Source organism: Phoenix dactylifera, chromosome 9 (assembly GCF_051530095.1).
Source record: "Phoenix dactylifera cultivar Ajwa chromosome 9, Ajwa_hap1_PhDact_Kaust_v1.1, whole genome shotgun sequence".
Classification (NCBI taxonomy): Eukaryota; Viridiplantae; Streptophyta; class Magnoliopsida; order Arecales; family Arecaceae; genus Phoenix; species Phoenix dactylifera.
Genome location: NC_143198.1, coordinates 7,827,590 through 7,851,509, shown reverse-complemented (window position 1 = coordinate 7,851,509; position 23,920 = coordinate 7,827,590). Strand labels below are relative to the sequence as shown.

The following is a 23,920-nucleotide window of genomic DNA, read 5'->3' as shown; positions in this document are numbered from 1 at the left end:
ACACCTTTAGGAACATGTGATATCTATTCTGAAACTTTAACTCTCTTTATCTATTATTGATGTAGCACTTTTATCAGCTCTGAGCTAGCCGAAGCCTCTTTTTGATTAATTGAACTATCAGCTGGTACTTTGGATCAAATCCAGCCTCGATAGCTTCCTTTCACCATCATCCTCCTAACCAAGGATTCAAGTCTTGGTGGGACGCCCGATGGGACATCCTGCGGGACTTCGCGGGACATTGGGATGGGTTACCATCCCATGTGTCAGGACAGGACCATCCTGCCATCGTCATGGCAGTCTGATCGGCACGTCTTGGGGCATCCCTTATCCCAAGTGTCGGGATGCGGCGGGACAGCGACGCATCCTGTTCCATGGAAAAACTAGGACAACCTCATCCCATGAGATTTAAAACCTTGCTCAGAACATATTGGAGATCTACACTCTCTTGTAGAGTGCCTCATACAACGTCATCTCAATGCTTGCTTGATAACAGTTGCTGTAGGCGAACTCTACCAATGACAAGGGATTATTCGTTGCGCCCTTTAAGTCTATGACATAAGCACCCAACATATCTTCCAAGATATGTATGGTCCTCTCTGACAATCCATACATTAGTGGGTAAAAAGTTGTGCTGAATGCTGAATCTCAAGATAGTATTTAACAACGTATACAGGCTCTTTCAAAACTATGCCACAAATCTTGAATCCCTATAAAACATAATGAAAATCAGAGTCCTATGCATTCTCACGTCCTCTGGATACATAGTTCATGAGTCTCCCCAGTGAGAAGTTGACCCTAATGGCCAAAAAGGGGCAGATTTTGTCAGTCATTCTACTATCAACCATATTGCATCATGATTAATGGGGGTTCTAGGAAACCCCAACACAAAATCCATAATTTGTGCGGTTACTTCCACTCAGGAATAGGAAGAGGATGCAACTTTTCAGCTAGCCTTTGATCTTGACCTTCACTTGTTGGCATACAAGACATCAAACAACAAATTGAGCACTCTCCCTCTTAATGCCAATCCACCAAAAAGTCTTCCTTGGGTTTCTGCACATTTTGGTATCTCTAGGATGCATCATCTTACCCATGTTGTGAGCCTCTTCTAAGATCTCTTTCTTCAAGTCAGGATTGCAACAAGGAGTAGGTGTGAGGCCTTGCACCGTTCCTTATGTCAAGGTCCAATGAAGTAACCATACAAAGAGATGTTAGTTAGGAGCTAGAGAATGAGACAAGGGAGAAGTGTCTTTACCTTTTTGGTGAATCAGGTATGTTAGAGTTTAGAGGACAACTTTTCAAATGGGGGGATGTGATACCCTTTCCCAGACCCATTACTTGCTCACCCAAACCTAACAAGACTCAAATCAGATTAATTAAGCCCTAAACTTGTCTCAAACCCACTCTTATATCTCTCACGTATTTTGTTGTTTGCACATCCCCCTATGCTCTTTCTCATTTGCTCTATCACATATTCTCTTGACCGAGTTCTCTTTCTCTCTCCCATTTATCTCTCTTCCTCCTATATCTTCAACCTCTAACCCCTCACTTTTCTCTCGTGTTCTCTGCTTTCACTAGAGCAGGGAATTAGGAATTCAAATTTTTGGCTTTAAGGAGTGAAGCCGCTCTTTGGTGAGAGTGGATCCTAGTAATTGGACAGACAACCATTTGAGGTAAGTTCTCTCTAACTTTTTGTTATTAGATATTTTTGGGTTTAAGATCCTCCATTTTTTTCGTTTGAATATTGTTAGATATGTTGAGCATATGAGTGTTGAAGATCATTGTTTTTATTATTTTGGAGATTCTTTTGTTCTCCAAATTTATGTAGGAGTACTTTTGATGCAAAAAGGGGTAATTGGAATTGTCTATTTTTTTGATGTTTTTAGTCAGTTGCCTTTCTAGAGGTATAACTTGAGATATAAATTCTCATTTTGGATGTGTAAATACTTGTTTCATATTTGATTTCTAGGTCTACAAGTTTTAAATTAGAGTTTATACTAGTTCGGTCATTATTAGGGGTCAAAAGTGGGTTGGAAGTTTCGGTTCCAGATTAGCACTTTCTTGAAATACTTAATAAAATATTGATATTGAATTGATTGCTATTGAATTGAATGATCTTGCTCAGGTGGGTTTTGATGTGTTCAAATATCTTGAGTTTGGGTGTGTGCTAACATCTGTGAGGTACATTCTCTCCTCATACATTTTCTACTTCTGTTAAAAATTTTGAAATTGGATTTTCTTGTGGAACTACTCTTTTGTAAATGCCATTTGTTTTGGCAAATTTGCTCATTGCTTTAGACATTTAGTATTTTGTTATCTTAACATTATTTTATTTATCATTAACTTAATTATTCATCTTTGCTATTTTTTCATGTAGGTAAGCATGTTCATAAATACATTTCATCTGGCATGGAATTTGTTGGGTATAAAACGAATTTTGAAATTATAACTTTTGAAGAATTTTATAATGAGAATTGATGGGTTGGTAGTTCTTTGTCAAGTTATTTTTATTAATACCATAATCATGGGTTAGGCTAGCCATATCTACTATGCATGATGCTGATCATAGGGTAATTCATGACAATTTGTCGATGCTTATCATGGGGCAAATCATGTCTTATAATTGATGGTTAGTTGGTTTATTTATTAAGAACGTATCATTTTGTTTGTTCCCAAAACTTGGAAGATGAATTCTTTGGGTTATCAAACAGTGGCGGTTTAAATATTATACTCTTTCATGTATATTTGAACTATATTTATTTCTTGATTTGGATAGTTTGAAACATGTTCAAAGTTATATCTTTTAGATTAAATTCTTGATCATAAGCTTTCTCAAAATATTTTTGTGGTTGCAACTATGGTGGGTCGTGGAGCTCGTGTCGTTCCTTCTCTTTTTTAGATGGTGGACCAATGTTCGCCGAATCGTTACTGGAGAGCCTACTGGCTGGCGATCGGTTTAGGTTTGTACTATGTCGTTCTGCAGCATATCGACACAGAGAGCCGGAGAGCGGGGGAGAGAGAGGAGAGGGAGGAAAAGAGAGGGGGAGAGGGGGAGAGGAAAAGAGAGGGAAGGGAGAGAGGAAGGAGAGGGAGACTGAGGGGAGTAAGAGAGGGCTCACTATCAGGGCTTCTTGCATAGTGATCGAAGTGTTGGCAACGACCATGGTGACTAGATTGGGGCCTCCCTACGATTCTTGGTTAGGGTTCCAGCAGCGTCGGAGGTGCCAGAGAGCTGCGGAATTCCTTCTGAGATAGGGGGAGGGTGAGCATTGAGCGGGGTCGTGCTCTGAGTGGTTGTGAGCACTGGGGAGAGTGCCTCAGGGGGGCCTTCTCGAAAGATCGCGAGCCGAAAAGGGGATAGGGTTATTTTTACCCTAGGGGTTAGAGCTGGTTGGGCCTATTTATTGAGCCGACAAGGCGAACCGTCCTAGTTCCCCATCAGCTCGGTTCGATACATCCCAAACTAGGTGGTTCAGCCAACCATGAGGTGGACCAATAGAACCTAGTGGGTGTCGAACCATGGCAAGGGTTATTGGAGGCATAATTGAATTTTGCTTTTCTCTTAGGTTGGATTCTAATGCTAATATGTTATTATGAAGTTTAGTTTTTGTTCTATGTAGAGATATTTCATCTCTTATCTTGTTGGTTGTTGTTGATGAATGATTAATAAGTTGAGGCTTACATGCCTTGTGGGTGTGCAGCGCTATCATGCGCCTTCATTAGTTGGGATTGAGTTGAGGTGTGACAACTTTAGTGGGCCAAGTTAGTGTTCGAACATTGAGCTTGTTGCATCTTTGGCTAGGGGTATGCCAGAGGTTCATAGTACTATTTTTTCCTTTTTTGTCCCGATTTCTTTGGCTAGGGGTTGGCAAGAGGATAAATTTGATGAAATAGCTTGATCAATCTCAAATTATCCTTTCTTCTCAAGCTCATGTTTTGTTGGGATTTAGAAGGCTAATGTTGTACTGAGTATCATCCTTGGAAACTAGCATGGGATGTCTCCATATTGCCCTATGTTTTTCCCTTTTATCAAAAGGGGAATGGATTTAGAGTCTCTCAAATTTGTTGTTGCTACAGATTGGTGGATCATTGGTTGAAAATCTCCATCATGGCTTTAACGAGTGCCTACTCTTAGTAGAGGGTTGGGACTTGGTGAATGCTAATTTGAATTGGCCTAAACCTACTTTTGCTTCTTGGGCTAGTTTACTTCATTTTTGAGGAAGGATAGGCCTTGGCAGCGTCAAAAGCTCAAATGTGGTGCTACAATGCTTGATGGAGATGTGGAATGCATGTTATGAGAAGCTTTCTTGGAGCTTTGAGGTTTCTAGTATGAAGATTGTTAATAGTTGAGCTGCAAATGGGTTGGATTGACCTGTGACCAAGGTACGCTATACCATACCAAATCGGACGGTACAGAACAATATCGTACTGTACCCGTACGCAGTACGGGTGGTATGCCGATACTCGGTATGCCGAATCGAGCTCCGTATAAGGTGTACCGATATATTAATAGGATGGCACTGGTACAGAGTCCGGTACCGAGACAGCATATTTTGCCTACGACCTTACCTGTCCATATGAATAAATTGATCCGATCCATTATTGGAGACTCTTGAGTCAAGTTGGGGTCAAAAATTGGACCTGATTTGAAAATCCTTCTGCATCTATTTTTTGTAATTTCAAACCCAATTCCGGTCTGCATAACTTTTGGGTCGAGAAGAAGTATGGCCGACCCAACCCAGACTTGGTTTGACCTAACTTGAAAACTAGAATCATATAAAAATCCCATTCCCTAATTGTCTTTCCTAGTTCATTGAATAAATCCTCACCTAAACTTATCCTTCTCTGTTCATCCCAGCAACCCCATCTCTCATATAGTGAATTCTTGTTTACAATGCTATCAATTATACTAATTATTTACCCTTAAGTTGTTATCTGTGAACTTATGCCTTCATAATGATTGTTTTCTTGGATCAAATAAAAAGAAAAGTTTTTTGAATGAAAATTTATGGTTAAGTTGACATTCCTTTAGTTTTATTTTAAATTTTTAGTAATTTTATAATTTATAGATTTAAAGAAATAACTAATTACTTAATTCCAATGTAGAGCAGACCTAGCCCAATCCCAGCCTAAACCCAAACATCGTGTGGTGACTTTGAGCCAAGCTTGACCCCGACCTAACCAAATGACCCACTGGTCTCAAATCATTTTCATAGGCCTGACCTGATTTGATCCAATCAATCAATGTTTGAGTCCTGGTCCAAAATCAAGCCTCAAAAATGTAATTGGGTCGGGTCGGGGTCAAGCATGCCCTCTCTGACGTGAGCTGTTTGCATCTCTAGTTAGTTGGCTCTAGTTTCAAAGAACAATAGTCTTTTGTTTGTGATGAAACTGTGTTAGTGCATGATTTAGGAGATGACTAGCCAGGATGCTTCGTTAAACCAAGGGATTTTCCCATTTTTGGCATATGGTCATCATCCAATGAATTTTAATGGAGTTGTTCATGGTGGAGCGGGATCTGTTTTTATTTTCCTTTGGTTTGGATTCTATTTGCTGGTTTTGTTTCTTTCGATCATTTCTCCATGTGCATGTAGGGGGTTGTGGGGGTGGCACAAAAGCGCAGTGTGCTCGCCTCTGTATTTGAGCTTTAAAAATTTACATTGAAGCTGATTCAGCAATCAAGATCACAATAAATGCAAAATGATATTACAGGACCACCCCCACCTTGCTTTCCTTTTGGGGATATTGAATGTCGAAAGGCATATGCTTGTATTGATGACTTACCATATTTATCAAGAGGCATACCAACTGACAAGTTGGCTTTTGTAGAGTGGTGGTTGATGCGATAATTTATATTAGGAGCAAGGATTTTCCAAGCAGGCTTTCTCTTGCAGATGACCCGCTTTTTGTATTTCTTCTAGGAGGCTTTGTCATGTCTGATAGAGCCTATAACATATATAGCATGTATAGCATACCTAAAAAAGAACATAATATTTAAAGATTTAGAGGACTTGATTCTGTGCATGTGCACTCTTTATATTCATATACTGGATGCTTATAGTGGTCATTCTATTTTATCAACTGCATCAAGGAGTTCAGCAAATACTTTACTAAGGTTGGTGACTTTTGATAGATCTAAAGGGCCCGTGCTGCTCCATTTATTTTGACAAGGATGCGGTAGAGCATATGGCTAGTATGCAATGTTTGTGGTGCCTTGCCTTTCGCGTGTATTCCATGAAAATTATGCTTTTTAGGAGACATTAATAATGACCAACACATAGGGAGACTGACCTGAGTATATCTCCGTGCACGCATATATAAAGGTCCATAACTCTTAACAGGTAATGCTTAGAAGGATTTGGTTTTTGGAGATTTAGAAATATCCCTTCATATTTTCAAAATATTCTTAAGGGAAGTCAAGTAGGTGTGCGTTGCAGAGATCAAATATTTGTATCTTATTTGATACATGACAGTTTGGAAGATAAGGATTGCTTGGCAGTGTTTGGAGATCTTCAATACGATGAGTGTGTTTTGTGTGACTAAAATCTAGAAATTTCCTTTTGACAGTGTATGCTACTCTTTGTTTATATGTTTGGATGACACTGAAAGTGGCTGTGCAAGTGTGATGCTCAATTATTTCATGAGTTGTGTTTGTAAATCCTTCTTTTGACTAGATTCTGTGGTGAAATTGATATTAGTTTTTAAACATTTAGCAAAAACACTGCTGACAGAAGGACCATTCCAATCATATCATATTTTGGCTTTCAAAATATAATTGAAAATTGTAGAAAAAAAAATAATTAAAACTTGCACCAAAAATCAATAGTCAGCCTAGGTAATGGACTCAATGATGAAGAATAAATTGGCTTGTTTTACTCATCAGCACTTCAACAGCAGGACAGTTATTCAAAGATCTTTGGAGAAAATTTTGACTTGTCGTGGGTAGGTTTATCTTGAAAAGATCTGCTACCTGGCCCATTAAATTCCAATTTTAGTCTGTACCAGTCTCTTCAAAGCATCATGTTCCCTTCTACAGAGTGCCGGGAGATAAGTCTAGGTGAATCATTTTGTATCCAGTTAATGTTTTGAGAAGGTGATGATCTGTTCCTCACCCATTGCATGTGATTTGATCACAATATCATTATTGAAAGTTTATCATTGCTAAATAGTTTCTATTAATTGTTCTTGCTATCTGAGAAATGGTTGTAGTGGTATAGGGGGTTATAAGACTTATGCGGTTACTTCCATGTTTTAGAGTTTCTTCTCTACATGCAAATCCTGTTATCTGCTAGAAAAATTGGCTTCATAAGATAAAAAAAAACAGGAGCATGGAATGACTTGTCATTAGTGTTTTTATTTATGGTTTTCCTTTGTGATCAGGATTCTCATGTTAAACTGAGTTTTGGCTTAAATTTGTTCTGGAAAAAGTAACCTATTACACTGGTTTGACCAGGATCAAAGTTTTCTTATTTTTTTCTTTTTTCTGAACTTCGAGTTTATTCTTTCAAAGCTTGCATGGTATTTCAGCCGTGTACACAAACCATGAGCATGCGTGCATTTTTGCGTGCACAACCATCACCACCACCACTACTACTAGCAGCAGTCGCCGCCACCAGCAGCAGCTTACCAGACACTGTCTAGGAGATTGTGATGAGACTTTGATGTTGACGAATTAGGCCTGACAACAGGGAAAGTATGCGGAAGATGATGATGTTACTCATCCAGTTTGATCACCTAAAATCTTAATCTAAGTGTTTTATTGGTAGATTTAAACATCTTTTAGGATGTGCCCCAAATTAATGCGCTCGGGGAATGCAGAATCTTGTTTCAACACACTGGCAATTTGGTAAAGATTTTCTCCAGGTCCTGCGGAAAAGACCTGAAAACAATCGTTAATTATTATAAGTAGTGGGACGTAAATTGGATTTAGTTTGCATGCAATTTGGGTGACAACAGGAAGGGGATTCTGGACAGGTAAAACCCCACAGCTCTACCTCAAAAAATTGGCTGTGACCGGACGGGATACCAATTTTATTACCTTGCACAAAATGAGGTCAGCATACCTGAAAAGGTTGGGAATCGTAATCCTTTAACTGATGCCGGACGGCAGGGAAAAGAGGGAGAGAGAGAGAGAGAGAGAGAGGAGAAGAGGAAGGAGAGAGGAGGGAAAAGAGAGGAAGGAAATTTGGCTTTACACCTAGCTTTTGTTCTGGGTTCACACTAGGGTAGAAAGAAAGAGAATTATTTTTTTATTTATCATATCATAATTCTAAACAATGTTTGGTCCATCATATTTATAGATCCAGAAAATACAAAAAAAATAAAAAAAGAAGTTAGTCTTACAAAAGATCTTCAAAATAATGAAATACCAAAATTAAGTTCTTAAGGCTGTCAAATAAAGAAATACCAAAATAAGTTCTAAAGACTGTTAAATAGTAAAATATTATAATAAACCTAAATAACATAAAATTATTCTCAAAATAAAATTAAATTGGTGGGATCATCCTCCTGCGGCAACTGTAGATCCGAGTGATGGGTGACTTAGCATAGATGTCCGCACCAGCTCTTCTGGATGGGAAGAACTCGACTTTAACGAATGTGACTCGGTATAGCTCTCTAATAGGTTTGGATCAATCTGCTGAAGCTTATCATGCATGAGCCAAGTGGAATCGGATGTTGGTCATTCTTACCAATGAACTAAGAAGCGCTGGATACCTCCATCACTATGTTGGGGTCGCAACTAGAAGCGCGATCGTGGCAAGCAGGCTCTTCAATTAATGCAAATAGGATTTGATCACAACAGCTCGGTAGGCTTGAACTCGGCAATTTTGAAAAAGATTTGGCGGGCTTGACAACAGTGGCTCGTTTCCATAGAAGAGAGGGGCCCTGTTGGGAAGTGGAGGCCTGATGAGGAGGGGTTGGCAGATTGGGCCGCCTGGGCCGAAAGTTGTTTGCAGAGGCCTGATGAAGGGGGTGGGGCTTGACGGGCCTGTATAAAAGTGAAAGGGGCGGGGCTACTAAGAAAAAAAAAAGGGGGCAGGTTGGTGGAGGCCAGTTGGGCCGTTGGATTAGAAGTGGAGGGGGGGGGGGGGGGGGGGTGCGTTGCAGCAGTGGCTTGATGAAGAGCCCGTTGGGCTCTGATGGCAAGGTTTCAATGCCGAAACCCTTGAGGAGATGAAGAGAAGGAAAAGGGGGCAGAAGGGCAGTGGAGCTCGGGCAAAGGGATACGGCGAGGGCGGAGGCAGAGCTCGGGCGGTGAAGGCTTGGGCGGTGGAGCTCAGGCGGCGGAGCTCAAATCACGGCATCACAGTGGGGACAGATGCGGTGGAGTTAGGGTTGGATGGAGGTTTGAATGAGAGAAGAATAGAGAAGGAGAGAGGTGGGGGCTTAGGAAAAGAGGGGAAAGGGTGAAGGGGTGGCGGTTCTCGGGTGGCGGTAAGGAAGAGGAGTTGGAGAGCGGCAAAGGGAAGAGGGTAGCGGTGGTGCTTGGCGGCGATGGCAGAAATGAAGGCGGAGATGGCGAAGCGGCGCGGAGGTGGTGAAGCAGATGAAGAAGACGACAGGCTTTTTTTTTCTTTCTTTTTTTTTTGTCCTTTTTTTAAAACTTGGATCCGTTTGGATTCGGGTTATCGGGCGTGACTTGCTCGGATAACCTGTTACGGGTCCGACATATGCGGGTCATGCGCTCTCTCTCTCTCTCTCTCTCTCTTTTCCAACCCAACTGGATTCGGGTTCCTTCGTGGGCTTTGAGGGGAAGGGATTTGTAGTGGTTACTTGCTTTCGAGGAAGATGGAACGCAGTAACAACCGAGCGCGGATCTCGGTTGGCAACAGAGAGGGCGGCAATGCTCCTCTTCTAGATCCGGCCACGAACGGTGGCAACAGGAATGCAGGCGAGGGGTTTCCTCCATCACATTGTGTGCTGCATAGTTGAAACAAGGAGGGCGGACCTTGCAACGACGTTAGGAACGTCGGACGAGGAGACAGTTGAGGGAGAATAGGGAACAAGGATTTCTTTCTCTCTTTTTTTTTTATATTGCTGCTTTCCTGTGATCCGTGATCCCCACGGGACGGCCACGAAGAAGGCTTTGAGGGAGAGATTGAGAAGGAAGAGGCTTCTCTCCGTACCTGCTCTAATACCAATGTTGATGCCGGATAGCAAAGAAAAAGAGGCAGAGAGAAAAGGAGAGAAAAGGAAAGAGAGAAGAGGAAAAAGAGAGGAAGAAAACTAGGTTTCACACCTAGCTCTTACTCTTGGCTTCACATCAGGACAGAAAGAAAGAGAATCATTTTTTTTATTCATCATAGCATAATCCTAAACGATGGACACATTATACTTATAGATCTAGAAAATGCAAAAAACTCTTAAAAAAAACTAGTCTCACAAAACATCCTTAAAATAACGAAATACCAAAAATAAATCCTAAAAGCTGTTAAATATAAAAATACCAAAATAAGCTCTAAAAGCTATCAAATAATAAAATATTTTAATAAATTTAAATAATATAATTTTTTTTAAAATAAAATTAAATTGATGGGACCGTCTTTCTACTGCGATCATAGCGACACCTATTATTAACTGCCCAAATGACTGCAAGGCACGGTTTCATTTAGCAAAATGCAGAATCCCAAATAACTCTGTAACCGTGCGTACTTTATTCAGCACAGAAGTTTACCGCATCTTGTAAGCAGGACAGCCGACCCAACCGTTGTATGGTTGCTTCCGATGCAAATTAACCATCACCCTGCTGACCGACCGTAACGCCTGCACGTAGTGGCAGCTGACAAGATACGGAGGACTCCAAATTGGCCAATCAAAAATTTAACCCAGCGCTGATCCAAAAATTATTTAAAAAATGTTCTAATACAAACAGCAAATTTAGTCCTGAGCTAACAAACTGCAAAAAGGTTGCGAATATAAAGCATACGATAGACGTCCTGCACTGCTCCTCTTGCCCTGGTAGACCATTTCTTGGAAATTGACATCACTAATTGCTTTTGATTAACATTGCACAGCCATTAGCTTACTGCGTCTCAACTGGCTTTCTTAACATCACCTCCCCACGCATTGTCCCAAGACCCAGTAGCAGCTTTTGGCCCCTCGATGTACTGCTGCCCATTCCCATCAGGTCCGGCAGATGCACCAGGTACCAGTTGGGGGTGTTTCCCAGGCCTTGTTTTGATCCCTAGTAACCTTAGAACGAACCTTGCAAGTTCTCCATATAGTAAACCGGAACGATCAAAGAGCTGCAAGAAAAGATAACATTAACAGTGAATGAAATACAACTAAAGCAGGATAGAGGAATCAAAGAGTACCTGTAGGAGAGCCGACATGAACATGTGAAAGGCCTGCGTGTTCTGAACAATAAGGATTGTGATTCGGCCAAAGAAATTGATTACACCTTGCATCTGCTATCAGTGACAAGATATAGGTCAATGTTTGGGGGTGGAACAAGACAATAAAAGGAACCCTGCAATCATCCTTTAGAAATACCGACTTAAGTCTGGGTACAGATACTAGATACCAAGAGAGAATCTAGGAGTCTTAACCAATGAAAACCAAAATGTGTAGAAACATGACAGAATATCTACATATCTAGATCGATCAATGAATAGATAGATAGATAGATTATTGCATCAGCAGAATAATGCAATGCTAGTAAAGGCCATCTACAAATGTTTAATTCGTATAATATGATTGCAACAGCATAGTTAAGCGAACAATGACAAGCAGCAAGACAGAAAGTACCAAGCAAAGTTCCATATTTTTGGGATTTATGCCCAGGATGGAATGCCACTATGCTATTCCATCCTGGGCACTCCCCCACAACTGCCCAGCCCAATGAGGCGGAGGCAGTGCTGGAAGCCCTGGTAACTTGATTGACCTGTTGATGTGCGTCAGTAATCAAAAGAAAATTTCCTTTGATTGGATGGGAAAGAATTGAACTTGGAAAAAAAATAGCACAACTTTTGGAAACATGGATTTCAAGTTACCATGCCTGCTCCAAGTAGAAACATCTTACCGATCGAACAAAGGATATCCAAAAGGCTGGGGGCGATGACGGAGGGCCGTATGGATTACTTGTATCTGGTGTGCCATACGGACTGCCCATGCCCATCCCGTAACCGCCAATGGACCCCCCAAACCCACTGTTATACATGCTTCCTGGATACATTCCGGAATTTCCATATAACCCTCCGCCCGAGTACATATTATTACTGTAAGTCCCGCCGTACCCACCAAGTCCCCCATATGAACTGTAAATGCCAGAGCCATAGCCTGAATTATAGTTTATATCTGAGCCATATCCTGTAATCAAGATGGAAGTTCACAGCTACCTGCATTGAAAGAAAAATCAGGTTGAGCACGTCCAAATTAACAATTACCTCCATAACTGGTTCCATGGTTCTGCTGCCAAGGTCTTGGAGGTAGAGGTCTCCCAACAATGTTGTTGTTCAACGCATTCCTCTCATTATTTGGAACAATCTCTCCAGGTTTTGCAGTTCCAGAGGCTTCAACAACATCACTTGTTCCACCGGAAGATTGGGGTTTGAAAGGTGAAGGTCCAGGTGAAGTCCCAGCTCGATCCCAGGGTTTCGGCGGCGGAGTATTACCTGCAGCAGCAGAATCCTTTTTTTAAAAAAAGAAACTATAACTTATTTACGTCATAAATTTCAAAGTTAGGATTCTAGTAATCACCATGCATAGAGTGGATTTTTAATCAGAAAACCCCACTGACAGGGAAAAGATGAGGGGCAAGCAGAGTCAGTTATTGCAGGGCAAGGATTTGCAACCCAAGGGGTAGACGTGCAGGGTTACCCACATCATATAGAGAAAAGTTTGTTTTTGCTAATTAAACCAACACAAATCTTCCAACAAACAGTTAGGGCCCAGGACCCTACATGGGCCTTTTGAGTTAGCTTGTCCGGGGCCTCTCCTCTGGTCTCAGCCTCCACAGAGGCCCCTATATAAATAGCTTAAAGAGACCAATAAGGATACCTGAATTCTGAATAAAGCAATAACAAGCATGTTTGTCATAAAAAATAGATATAATTTTTTAAATCTTTATGGTTTTAGTTAAATGACCACATACTTCAAGGATGTTTGCAAGTTCTACTCAAAATTATGAAGAAAAAGATTCCAAATTGCAATGCATTGAAAGCTTCATGATTGCAGAATGAGGATCCACAAAGCTATCGTTGGGACAAGGCTGGATGGTAATGGTTTATATTTTATAATTATGCAGTAAAAACTTCACAACTGCTTAGTATAGCCAAGTCAGAAATTTAGCAAATAATAGTAATTTCAGCTAAATCTACTGAAACTTTAGTAATGAAGATTCTATGTAACAAAAAGTACTCCAAAAATAGTGCATAATTACTTAGTTGGCTTCATTAAACCTTGGCCCCCATTTTTGAATCTTTCACTAATTATTTTGATCAAAATCCAAAATTCGGAGCAAAATAGATGAAAATGTTTACTCCATAAGCTCAATAGAAACCAAGTTTTAAAACCTTTGCTCTCCCCATCTTGTCAGAAAAAAGTCGAATACATCTTAGCACCATGAAAACCACATTCATTATTAGTTTTTCATTTCATTTCCAAGTTGTGTATGGAAGTTATAGCACATTTTGTCATAAATCAGCTTGACCAACCAACAGGGACAGAGTCATACCTGTGTACAGATGACAGAGCAGAATGCAAAGTAATGGAGATGAAAGAACAACTAGCACATAGAATGGGGTAGTACCCCAAGGAGATCAAATCAAACCTGAAAACATCCCCAAATATAATCAGATACCAGATGGCTGGATGCATCTAGAGAGGTCCTTTTAAAAGGAATGGCAAAAGAAACTTGGATGGGGAATGCAGAGGTCCAAAAGGCAGTCAATCAGAAAAAAAAAACTTTGAAGGACTTTGAAACATTTACAATTATAAGTGAGAATAAGAATTTAGTAAGGCAAATTGTATAGGATTTGAACTTGGTGAGTTTTCAAACAAGCTTAGAAGAATAATGAGAACAATACCTATTAACTAAGAAAAACCAACGGAGAAAAGTAAAGATATGGACAGCATTAAATGCATTACAAAAATGGAAAATAGTGCAGTACTCCTGAAGGGTGAGATAACAGAAAGATGGAAATGTCAGATGTTGGAAGTGCACATTGTGTGATTTATAGTACGACAAGATACCCATAAATATTGGTGTACTAGAAAGATATGAAAAGAATCTACAATCAAGTAGGGCTACATGCATGGAAGGCAACAGGAAAAACTATATTGGTTTGGTTAAGTAACTACTGTATCAGTGTGAAGGCTAGGAAAATCAGATATAAAAAAGAGGTACCAATGTAGGAGGGGAGATACAGAGTTGCATGACCAACCATGGATTACATTTGGGCCGAGCATATCTAAATTTTTTAAATAGGGTATGCCTAAGTACCAATGGAAATGAGTAGTTACTAAGAAAAATGAGAACTTTTTGTGCAGTCCATCAATGATTCAGAAGTATGATCATATCATCATCAAAACACAACTATATGGCTACATTATCTTTTACTTTATATTTTTTACTTTCTATAACATGTATTAGTCAAAGTAAGAGCTTCAGGGGTTTTTTATTCTTTCTACTTTCCGGTGCCTTTTTCTCCCATTATCAGGTTAGATAACAGCAGGTTCAGTATCGGTTTAATTTTGGTATTGCATTTTGTTCCAATTCAAAGAGGCTAATGTTAGAAACTCGTATCTTGACTAGAACGAGGTTTGACATAGTCTGGCAGACATTATTGCTGTGTTTTGGAATGTTTAAGTGTTTCCAATATACAATGGTCCACAGAGATCCAAATTTTCTAACCTGAAAAATAACCAGAGCGGCATGATATCCTTTTTGGATTTGAGATTGGTTTATTTTTTTTTTAATGCTTTTGTTATATTTCTTTCTTCAATGCATTGCATTGAAATTGTATGCAGATATGAACATTGCAGTAACAAGATCAGAAGCTCAAACAAGCCATACTCACTTATTAAACCAATAGAAATACAGGCAATTAAGCAACTAGTAATGAATTTGATTCTTTTGCAATCTTGTTAAGGCCAAGAAACTGAGTACAGCAAATCTTCATGAGAAGATTAGGATCTGTATCGGTATGCAACAGCGCATTCAATGCCTAGAAAGCATTCCCAAGGAAAATACATAACTGTGAGCAATGATATGCTAGGACTTTCTTCTTTTGCATCAAGGTTCTATTTTATTGTTTTCTAGTATGATGTAGACATGTTTCAAAAGATGTTTCATACCCAGGGCAATCATTGTCCTAAACTTTACTGAAAATGCAAGCTGATTGCTAATATATAGCTTCTGTGTATATTAAATTCTCCAAAGACATCCAACATAAGAAGATGCATGAATTAGCTTTATAAATAACAAATAATAAGAAGCTCAAAGAGATTGAGGAAATATGAGAAAGAAAAACAGAAAGCAAATTCAATTTGATATCAGGAAGATGAACAATTCAACTATGTACAGAACCATATGGCCATGCCTCATAGCATATTGATGCATTACGCTACAATATTGGATGAAACAGGTGGATCCAAAGTTATAATCTAACATAGACCAATACCTCCATGGTCCATATAGTGCCGGTGACTATGCAACAGGATACACTTTACACAGCATGGTATGATCCAAATCAAGGTCTAAATTTTGGTTATAAGGCAAATGGCGGGAATTGAAAAGTTTCAGGTCTTCTTGATGTGATGTGAAGTTGGCAAAAAACAAAATCAAGTTCCATATATCCACATCAAGTTATTCTTGCCAAGATGAATCAAACAAAAAGGGCCCAGAAAGGAGTGAATGCAAAGAATTGTCAGAAATTCATATTCAGCTAACTTGTATCCTCGGATATCCCTAAGAATGACATGCAAAAGGCCAAAGATTTCAAGAGTAAGATCAAAATTTGAGAGTTAATATCACATACATTAATAAACACCTTAAAATAAAAAAAAATGATCAAAATAGTCTCCTGGGTTTCAATAAGTTTTTCCAATACATGGACATCCCCAAGGCCTGAAAGTCAAGTTAGTAATGTGAAGCTTACGGTACAATATTTTCTTTTGATGACAAGAAGTAAACACAGCAAATATGCAGAGGCAAGCAAGAAATTAGCTCATGAATGGAAATTCTCAAGTATTATAAAGGCAAATTTTTCCTAATGATGACTACTAGTTCTCCATCAAAGGTGAATCAATTAGCATAGGAGTATTTGGAAGATCAGGTCACCATTTAATTGAACTACAATCTTATCAGTCATCAGTTTCTTTTCTCAATATAATGGAAAGAAATAAGTGTAAAATAAGAATTCAATAGTTATTTTTCGTGCACATTGGGTAAGGAATTTTTTGGTTTTTATCATTCAAGATTATGATAAATGATTGCTAAAACCGACCAACAGCTATCAAGGTCTTACATGGATAAGAAGTAAACCAAAAGCAGGGTTTATGGGGCTGAGCTTTGTAAAGGTTCAATAGGAGCTATTTGTGTAAGATGCTGAAGTCCATGTTGATTAAGGCTAGAAAATCATATTTTACACAAATTTAATTAGGAATGTGTAAAATACTGAATGGCTTTTAAAATGAGATTAATTCTTAGACTGCAGCATTAGTAGTCACAGTCAAAATTGGTAGCCAAGAGATACCACAATATTATCTTGTGTCTACTTTACCTAAGAATCAAGGGTTAGTTGAAATCTGTACCTAATAGAATAAGAGCTATATGGATGAAGTTGAAAGATGCCTAGGGGATGTTGAGGGAATTGAACATGCCTTTATGACTGAGGATAAACTTTATCAAATAAGAATAAAGCCCACAACACAGGCTGCCATAAAATGTTGAGCAATGAGAGGGAACAAGATGAATGTGGGAAAGATTGAAAATGATACCAAGAGAAATAAGAGGCATTAAAAGTTTCACCAACTATGGGCAAAGGGTTAAAGAACTGAAAAATATGGTATGTGAAAATGTCAACCTCCTCTCCCCCTCCCCCTGCCCCCCCACCCCCACAAAAAAAAAAAACACCAACTTCAAACAGGAAAAGGAAAAAAGTAGAAAAATATTAGGGATAAAGTTAGCTCTACTGTGAATGAGAAAACATAGCTACAAAGAAGTTAAGGGCAAAAAATCTAAGAGGAGAAAAAAAAAAAAATCATAAATGGCAATTAAGAATGACCAAAGGTTGCATGACTTCAAAAGACCAAGTGATTAAAAGACATTTATGGGTAGGAGAATTTGTGTTATTTTATTCATAGATGAGAGAGTTGAACAAGTGCACCTTTACTCGCTTCCATAGACATAGTCAAATGTCTAGTCTAAGTCAAGTGGCCGTTCCAATGGCTGTTGAGCAGTAACAGTTCACACTCACACATAGATATATAATGTCACTAGAAGGGTCAACATTTTGTGATTCTGCTTTCAGAGTACATATTGATGTTGTACCAAAAAAAACATATTGATGTTTCATCAAGCATTCAGCTCACTCTAACATATTAGATTACACGTGTCCTTATTCCTAAGGGCATTTGGCCAAACCGGAATGCGATGATTGCATATAATATGGAACATGTCAAGTGACTATGATGAAGTCAAACATTAGAATTGTTAAATAAACAAGGAAACCGACAATTTATGAAAAGCCTCAATCCTAGGTGTTTTGTTGATTCTTATTGATGATTCAGAAATGACATTACCAATATTAATAGCTTGTAGAATTACTTTTGCATCCATGTGTTTGATCATGTCATGGTCCTAATAGGTGAGGGTGGTTTGATGCAGATAGATACAGATTTGGCTAGGTTCAGGGAAACTTTAGCAGAGCATGGCTGCCCCATGTTGTAAACCTGAACATCAGACATCCCTCTTGATGTAGTTTGGTAAGTGTTTGTCATTTTCTTTTATTTTCATCTGGTAAGCCCACTTGTAGTTTTAGGTGGTTGTTAGTTATTTATTTAGATTAGCTTCTCTAATGCGACTTTAGTTGTGTTAACCAAACATGTTTTAGGCTATTGTTAGTTATTTATTTAGATTCCAGGTTACTTTAGCTTCTCCAATGCAACTTTTAGTGCATCAACCAACCATGTTTTGGATTTGTGTTGCTTTGTTTTATCTACTGGTGTCCGAGGTGACTACACCCATTTAAATAGTCACATGCTAGTCACAATGTCACGTGACAGCATACATGACTTGATGATGCAGCATGATAACATAATGGGACAAAGAGTGCATCAGATATAGGATTAGGTTGGTTTATTTTATAAAATAGAAAGATAGAACTAGGGGCTTATATTAAGTGAAGGAGAATCCACTTAAAAACTGACTGGCAGGCCCTGTTCCTAAATCATCTCAAACTGGCTGGCCCCATCTCTATCCAGTCTCTTCTCCTATCGACCCATGGACAGCCCACTGCCACCTCTCTTTTATCCATATGAATGTGACTGCCCTTTCCTATTTATTCTCAGTCAACAATCCTCCTTTTTTTTTATTGGTTTGTACACTACATATCATATTTCTTTCCATATTAGTATCCTAATAGATTTGGAACCCTAAAAGGCTATTTACGAGGATCTAGGGCAAAACAAAGCAGAGTTTGATCAAGATTTGTTTATCCATGGCAGCTGCTGGCCTTTGAGCTTCTCTCCAGCGAGCTATCATGCATTGTGGTGTGTGGATAGAAAGGCGAAGATGTATTGTCTGACTCTTTCTCTGTGAGGTGTGGAAGTCCACAAAAGCATCCTCGTCAACAACAGATTCGACCCATTAGTGACCTCCTCCTTTTCCTTCCTCCCTTACAGCTCTTACTTTCTATCTATTCTTTCAAGTCAAATGTTCCAATTCTCTTGATTGATTTGTGGTCAGATTTTTAATCAATCATTCCTCTTGAATGGTGCCAGAACACAAATATTTTCTCTTGGATTTAGCTAACTTTCCCTTGGATATTGATGTTACGCTTTAGATATTTACAGACTTCCTTGTGCATGGTTTCAAATTATTACACGTGCCGATATTCCATGTTCAATTTTAATTATGTGGCATTGATGAGATTGATGCTTACGTGATTATAAAAAACTAAACTGACTTAGTTGTGTCTAATGTCAGTTTAACTTAACTTGGAGTGCTTTCATTGTTGTTCTGAAAATAAATAAATAAAAATAATTCTGCATAGGTGATATAAGGATTGAACCCTTAGGTGCATCATCCCTCCCCTCCCTGTCCCTCCACCCCAAAAAAAAGGAAAAAGAAAAGGAGAAAAAGAAGAAGAAATCTCAGTTCCTCACCGTCCATGTTCATGTACCTAAGGTTTTGATACTTTAAGTTTACAAACTTCCTAAACTTATATGCATTCATGAAGGAATGGAGGGACTGGGGTTGTAACAGTCTCATGTGCACGAAGGCCTTTCAATTGGCTTCAATGGGGAGCAAAGGACCTTTTTACCAGAGATAGTAGCCCTAGTTGCCCAAATCCTATCATCTGACTGTCCCCTAGATATTGGAGCCCATCCTAAAGGGCTTGCTTAGGAGAGGCTGGACACCGTCAGTGCCTCTAGAATTTTTCCCTCTCATTTGAGATGGTATGGTCCAAGAAAGAGAGGCTCAAAAAGACAAAGGTTGCGAAAGTGCCTAAGTAGTCTTATGTGTTGACCCCCTTAAGGCCCAGGCGAAATGCCTTGGTGGCTAGCCAAGACTCTAGACTAAAAATCCCTAAAAAAACAATAAATTTGTACTCATTCATACATTTTGAATTATAGATAGCCTTATATAATCTAATGGTCATATATGTACTTATATACATGTAAATATATATAGTATATAATAATATACATAATATTATATATATATTAAAAAATAGATCAAACAAAACATATGGATAACCAGTGAGGTCATCAACTACTTCAGTAATGCAATAACAAAATCTTTGATTCAACTACTTTAGTTTTATTTACATAATAAATTTGCTATCAAGTGATTCAAAACATGTAACTCTCCCAAGCAACATAACATGATCTAGCATCAGTTAATATCCATTGGAACATATTTAAATGCTTTCTTTCTCTCTTCAAGTAAATACTCAAAGTCTCAAACACTTAGAAAGAAGATTGATGCAATGAAGACTGGTGCAGCCACAAGGGATTTAATTGCCTTTCACTATGCGTCAAATGATCCAAATACCAGCCCCTTTAGTTAGTTTATTTTCCTTCTTTTTATGATCAGATTGTTAGGAATAACTTAAGGGGTCAAAAGGACTTGCCTTTTAAGTTAGTTAAAAATGGTAAGTAAAGGATGCATGTATATGTTGTTATGGGACAGCCCCATTAGATCTGATACTAGTTGCTCTGATTGCGAGTTCTTATCAACCTCAAATTGGGGATTACTTATGCGGCCAGCCAGTGGGATTTGTTGCTTCCGATTTCCTAATATGAGAGTCATAACGTGAGTCTAGAGATGCTATCATTTCAGCTCTGGTCTGAATCCATATCCTACCTGTCCAAGAATCAGGTAGGAAAAGGTTTAGGTAGAACCAGGTTGGGTAGAGTTTAGGTTCAATCTGGACTGGATATGGATCGGGACTAGGTCCCAGTCTAAAGTGGGTGCAATTGTGGAAAGTGCAATTCCCTTTATGCCCTCAAATTTATTCACTGATGAACTGTCTTCTTTGTGGATATCAATGTGTCATCCCTAATCTCAATTGGGAGTTACATCAGAATCAGGAAACAATGTTGATGCATTTAATAGGCCAAGGAACAAGGCAACTACTCGAGATAAAGGTGCCCATAGGTGACCAAGCACTCAACTAGGTGCCAATCTAGGCACTTGAGCTGCCAACCAAACTTAAAAGCTTGGAAAGCACCATCCATCATGGTGGTTGGGTTGTCTAGGGCAAGAGGTTCCCTTAGGGCATATTTGGTTGCAAGGAAAACCATGGAAAAGGAGAATGAAAACTAAGATTTTTCTATGAAAAAAAAACCATCTAAAACTAATTATAAAATTTCCAAATTTATTGGTTTTCTAATGTAACGAACAATGAAAAAGCCAGATGTAAAGATATGGATCTTTCAAGCAAATTTCCTTGCAACCAAACCGATCCTTAGTGGCCAACTATAGAGCCCTTTTATAACCTTTTTCATGACTTGTTTCCGAGTAAAGTAAACTAGGACCCTCGAAAACCATGCAACAACCTCCCCATTGACATCCAAAATGTTTCATAAAATGCAAAAACATCAAAAATTCAGAATCACATAGAACCCTATCTAGAGAAACATCAAAACAGCAGAAAAAAACTTATTACTTATCCATCCCAACAAATACCTAAAGTAGGACTATCCTAGTTAGAACAAGACTCTAAAACCTACTCTAAAATTATCTAAACAAAAGTTCAAAAAATATAATAAAATCTATCTAAACTAATTATCTTATTCATCATCAATTACTCAAGGCTACACATGTCTTTTCATAAATTTCCGAGTTCCGACAATAGTAGCTTGGAGATCACAATAGAAGATAAGAAGATATTGAATTGGATTTTGCAGTTCTTTTCCATAAATTGTACTCAATTTTAAGAATATAGAGAAATCTTATAAGTATCAATTTTCAAATGCGCACTTTAGAGCATGGAAATCGAAAAGTGATAATGATATGATACACTTGGATAGCATCACAAAAAGTTGAGAAAATAGAACATCATAAAGCTAGATACAACAATAGATATACTGATATGCATGTATATATAACATATATAATAAATATATACATATGTATTACACATATAGAAAATAATCCATAAAGCAAATAACTTATCACAATAACATAGTCCCACTTCGTGCAATAACATCAACATCAATAAGCTCCAGAATTAGTTATTATTCAAATCCATAGACCAAAGTTCATACTCAATAAATAACAATGTTACAAAGTCTAAGTTAAACATCCATCATTAGGAGGTTATGCTCATCCAAGAAAAGGAAAAAGGAAAAATCCCTCCCTCTCATACTAGAAGGTATCCATGATGTATCCAAACCACACTTGAGAAGTATCCAAAGCCCTTTTTGATGTTAAGAAATAGGCTACTAAAACTACAACCCAACGTGTATCCTAGTCGCACATGACAAGTTTCAATATGTAAGAAGTGGAAGGCATGCTCAAACCAGAAAAAACTAAATCAAAAATTTATCATCCAAGAAAAATTTGCTATTGTCATTTTAAAGTTATCAAAGAAGAACAAGGACAGCATGCTCAATCATAAGAAAAGCATCAGCAAAAAGAAATTGAAGAGCTGATTGTAAAGGTCAAAAAAGGGCAAAATGAGTTATCAAATCATATCCATCCTCATAATGAGTATTTTAAGTGCATCGAGATCACACATATTCTAAACCCAGTTCAATCTGATTGCCTAAATTTAGCACAACAAAAATCAGATCACAGACAATTCGAGATCATCCGAAAAGGTATCAAAATACTAACCAAATCATGTACACCTATCACTCAACATATACGAACCAATCCAATTATCCATCTCTACGAAAGGTTTCAAATCAGACTTCATCAACTCGAGCAATTCTTGCAGAATAAACAAGCTCTTAACCCAATAAGCACAAATAGGAGACCTCCCAACGACGGAAATAAATAAAAAAAAAAACATAAAGAGGGAAACGAATCAAATACTCTGATCTATACATACGAATTGGAAGAACAGGTAAAAGGAGAAAGACCATTCATCTACCAAATTCCTGAAGCATTTGAGGAAGAAATAGTTCTAATCAAGATGTCTACACTTGCGAAAGACCAAAATTGCCTGATACCTAAGGAAAAATTAGGCTTCTTTAAGGGTTTCGATCAGAGAAAGACCCAAGTCCAGCTCAAATTTACCGAGAGAGAAAGAGATAGAATTGCTTGGGATTCGAACCTGGCAATGGGGAATTTGATCCCATGGCAATCTCGCAAAAGGTAAAGCTACCGCCGCCTTCGTCTGCTGACACCCATCTTTTTCTTATATAGCCTCTCTTTCGCTCTGGAAGCCACCGAGAGAACGACCCCTTCTCCCGCCTCCAGCTAAAAACCGACAAATACTATTATGCATGTTAGTACCTAACATATGTTTTATTTGCATCGTGATCCACACAAGATGCTAATAATATGCTATGGAGCTTTCCTAGGAATATTTTTGCATCGTGGTACAGAACCGATACAGCATTCTATATCATCTTCTATTTTGATAATAAAAGTAGATTATATAACATTTTTGTTAACAACTTTTAGCATATATTGATGATAAATTGATGTTGAGAGATCAGAAAATTTTGTTTCAAGAGAATCTGAATCCTTGGTTCGGAAAAAGCTGCCTCATGCTTTTATCTCAGTTGCTTCCCAAGCTTGCTTGTCAACTTATTTTATCTAGTTTGATATGATAAAGCGCATAAATCCAATGGTCATAAGATTTATATAATAATTTGTAGACTTACACATGACATGTTAAACATATTGGTCATTTTGTCGTTGAGGCATTCATTCATCTTAAGAACGATCCGTATGTCTTTGTCTATCTGAAATTTATTAAATAATTTTTAAATAAAATTAATATAAAATTTAAGTATGCACAGCAAAATGAATAATAAATAAATATAGAAGATAAGAACAATCACAAACAACTCAAATACAAAGATTTAAAGTAGTTCGGAGCCAAACTTGGCTCCTATATCCACTTTCTAAGACTTCCTTTTTCGAAATTTTACTATAATATATGAACAAGATTACAACATAGTTGTTTTTTGAGCTCACAACTAAATATTAATTTTTCTAACAATCAACCAAAACCAAGCTATTTTGCCAGTACAGCTAGACCAACCCCGAGTTCCAAAATTTAAGAACTTCTTT

At 38.2% G+C, this 23,920-nt stretch overlaps 1 protein-coding gene and 1 long non-coding RNA gene across 7 annotated transcripts; one reads left to right on the top strand and one right to left on the bottom strand.

Annotated features, from left to right (window-relative positions):
* Positions 1 to 10,833: 10,833 nt before the first annotated feature.
* LOC103721094 (peroxisomal membrane protein 13-like) lies at positions 10,834 to 23,097 on the bottom strand. Of its 6 annotated transcripts, none has more exons than XM_089925297.1 (6): positions 22,953 to 23,097; positions 12,387 to 12,614; positions 12,023 to 12,309; positions 11,749 to 11,884; positions 11,316 to 11,408; positions 10,834 to 11,246 (listed from the first exon to the last, which is right to left on the bottom strand). In XM_089925297.1, exons 1-6 carry the CDS (start codon positions 22,975 to 22,977, stop codon positions 11,239 to 11,241), a joined length of 777 nt encoding a protein of 258 aa, XP_089781423.1. In that variant the 5' UTR covers positions 22,978 to 23,097; the 3' UTR covers positions 10,834 to 11,238. The 6 variants fall into 6 exon arrangements, with proteins under 6 accessions (XP_089781423.1, XP_088560288.2, XP_038987898.3 ...); XM_088704162.2 differs by lacking the exon at positions 11,749 to 11,884 and adding an exon at positions 22,770 to 22,848 and having other exon boundaries at positions 22,953 to 23,072; XM_039131970.3 differs by lacking the exon at positions 11,749 to 11,884.
* LOC149752813 (uncharacterized) lies at positions 12,962 to 22,708 on the top strand. The gene is made up of 2 exons (XR_016396392.1): positions 12,962 to 17,928; positions 18,670 to 22,708. It is a non-coding gene; the product is annotated as an uncharacterized LOC149752813 (long non-coding RNA).
* Positions 23,098 to 23,920: the final 823 nt, after the last annotated feature.

Coding starts and splice junctions, on each gene's coding strand:
- LOC103721094 (XM_039131970.3), bottom strand. CDS start 22,977: ATGGGATCAAATTCCCCATTGCCAG. Junction 11,409..12,022: donor GGATATCCTTTGTTCGATCG/GTAAGATGTTTC, acceptor CACTGATAGCAG/ATGCAAGGTGTAATCAATTT. Junction 11,247..11,315: donor TCATGTCGGCTCTCCTACAG/GTACTCTTTGAT, acceptor CTTTTCTTGCAG/CTCTTTGATCGTTCCGGTTT.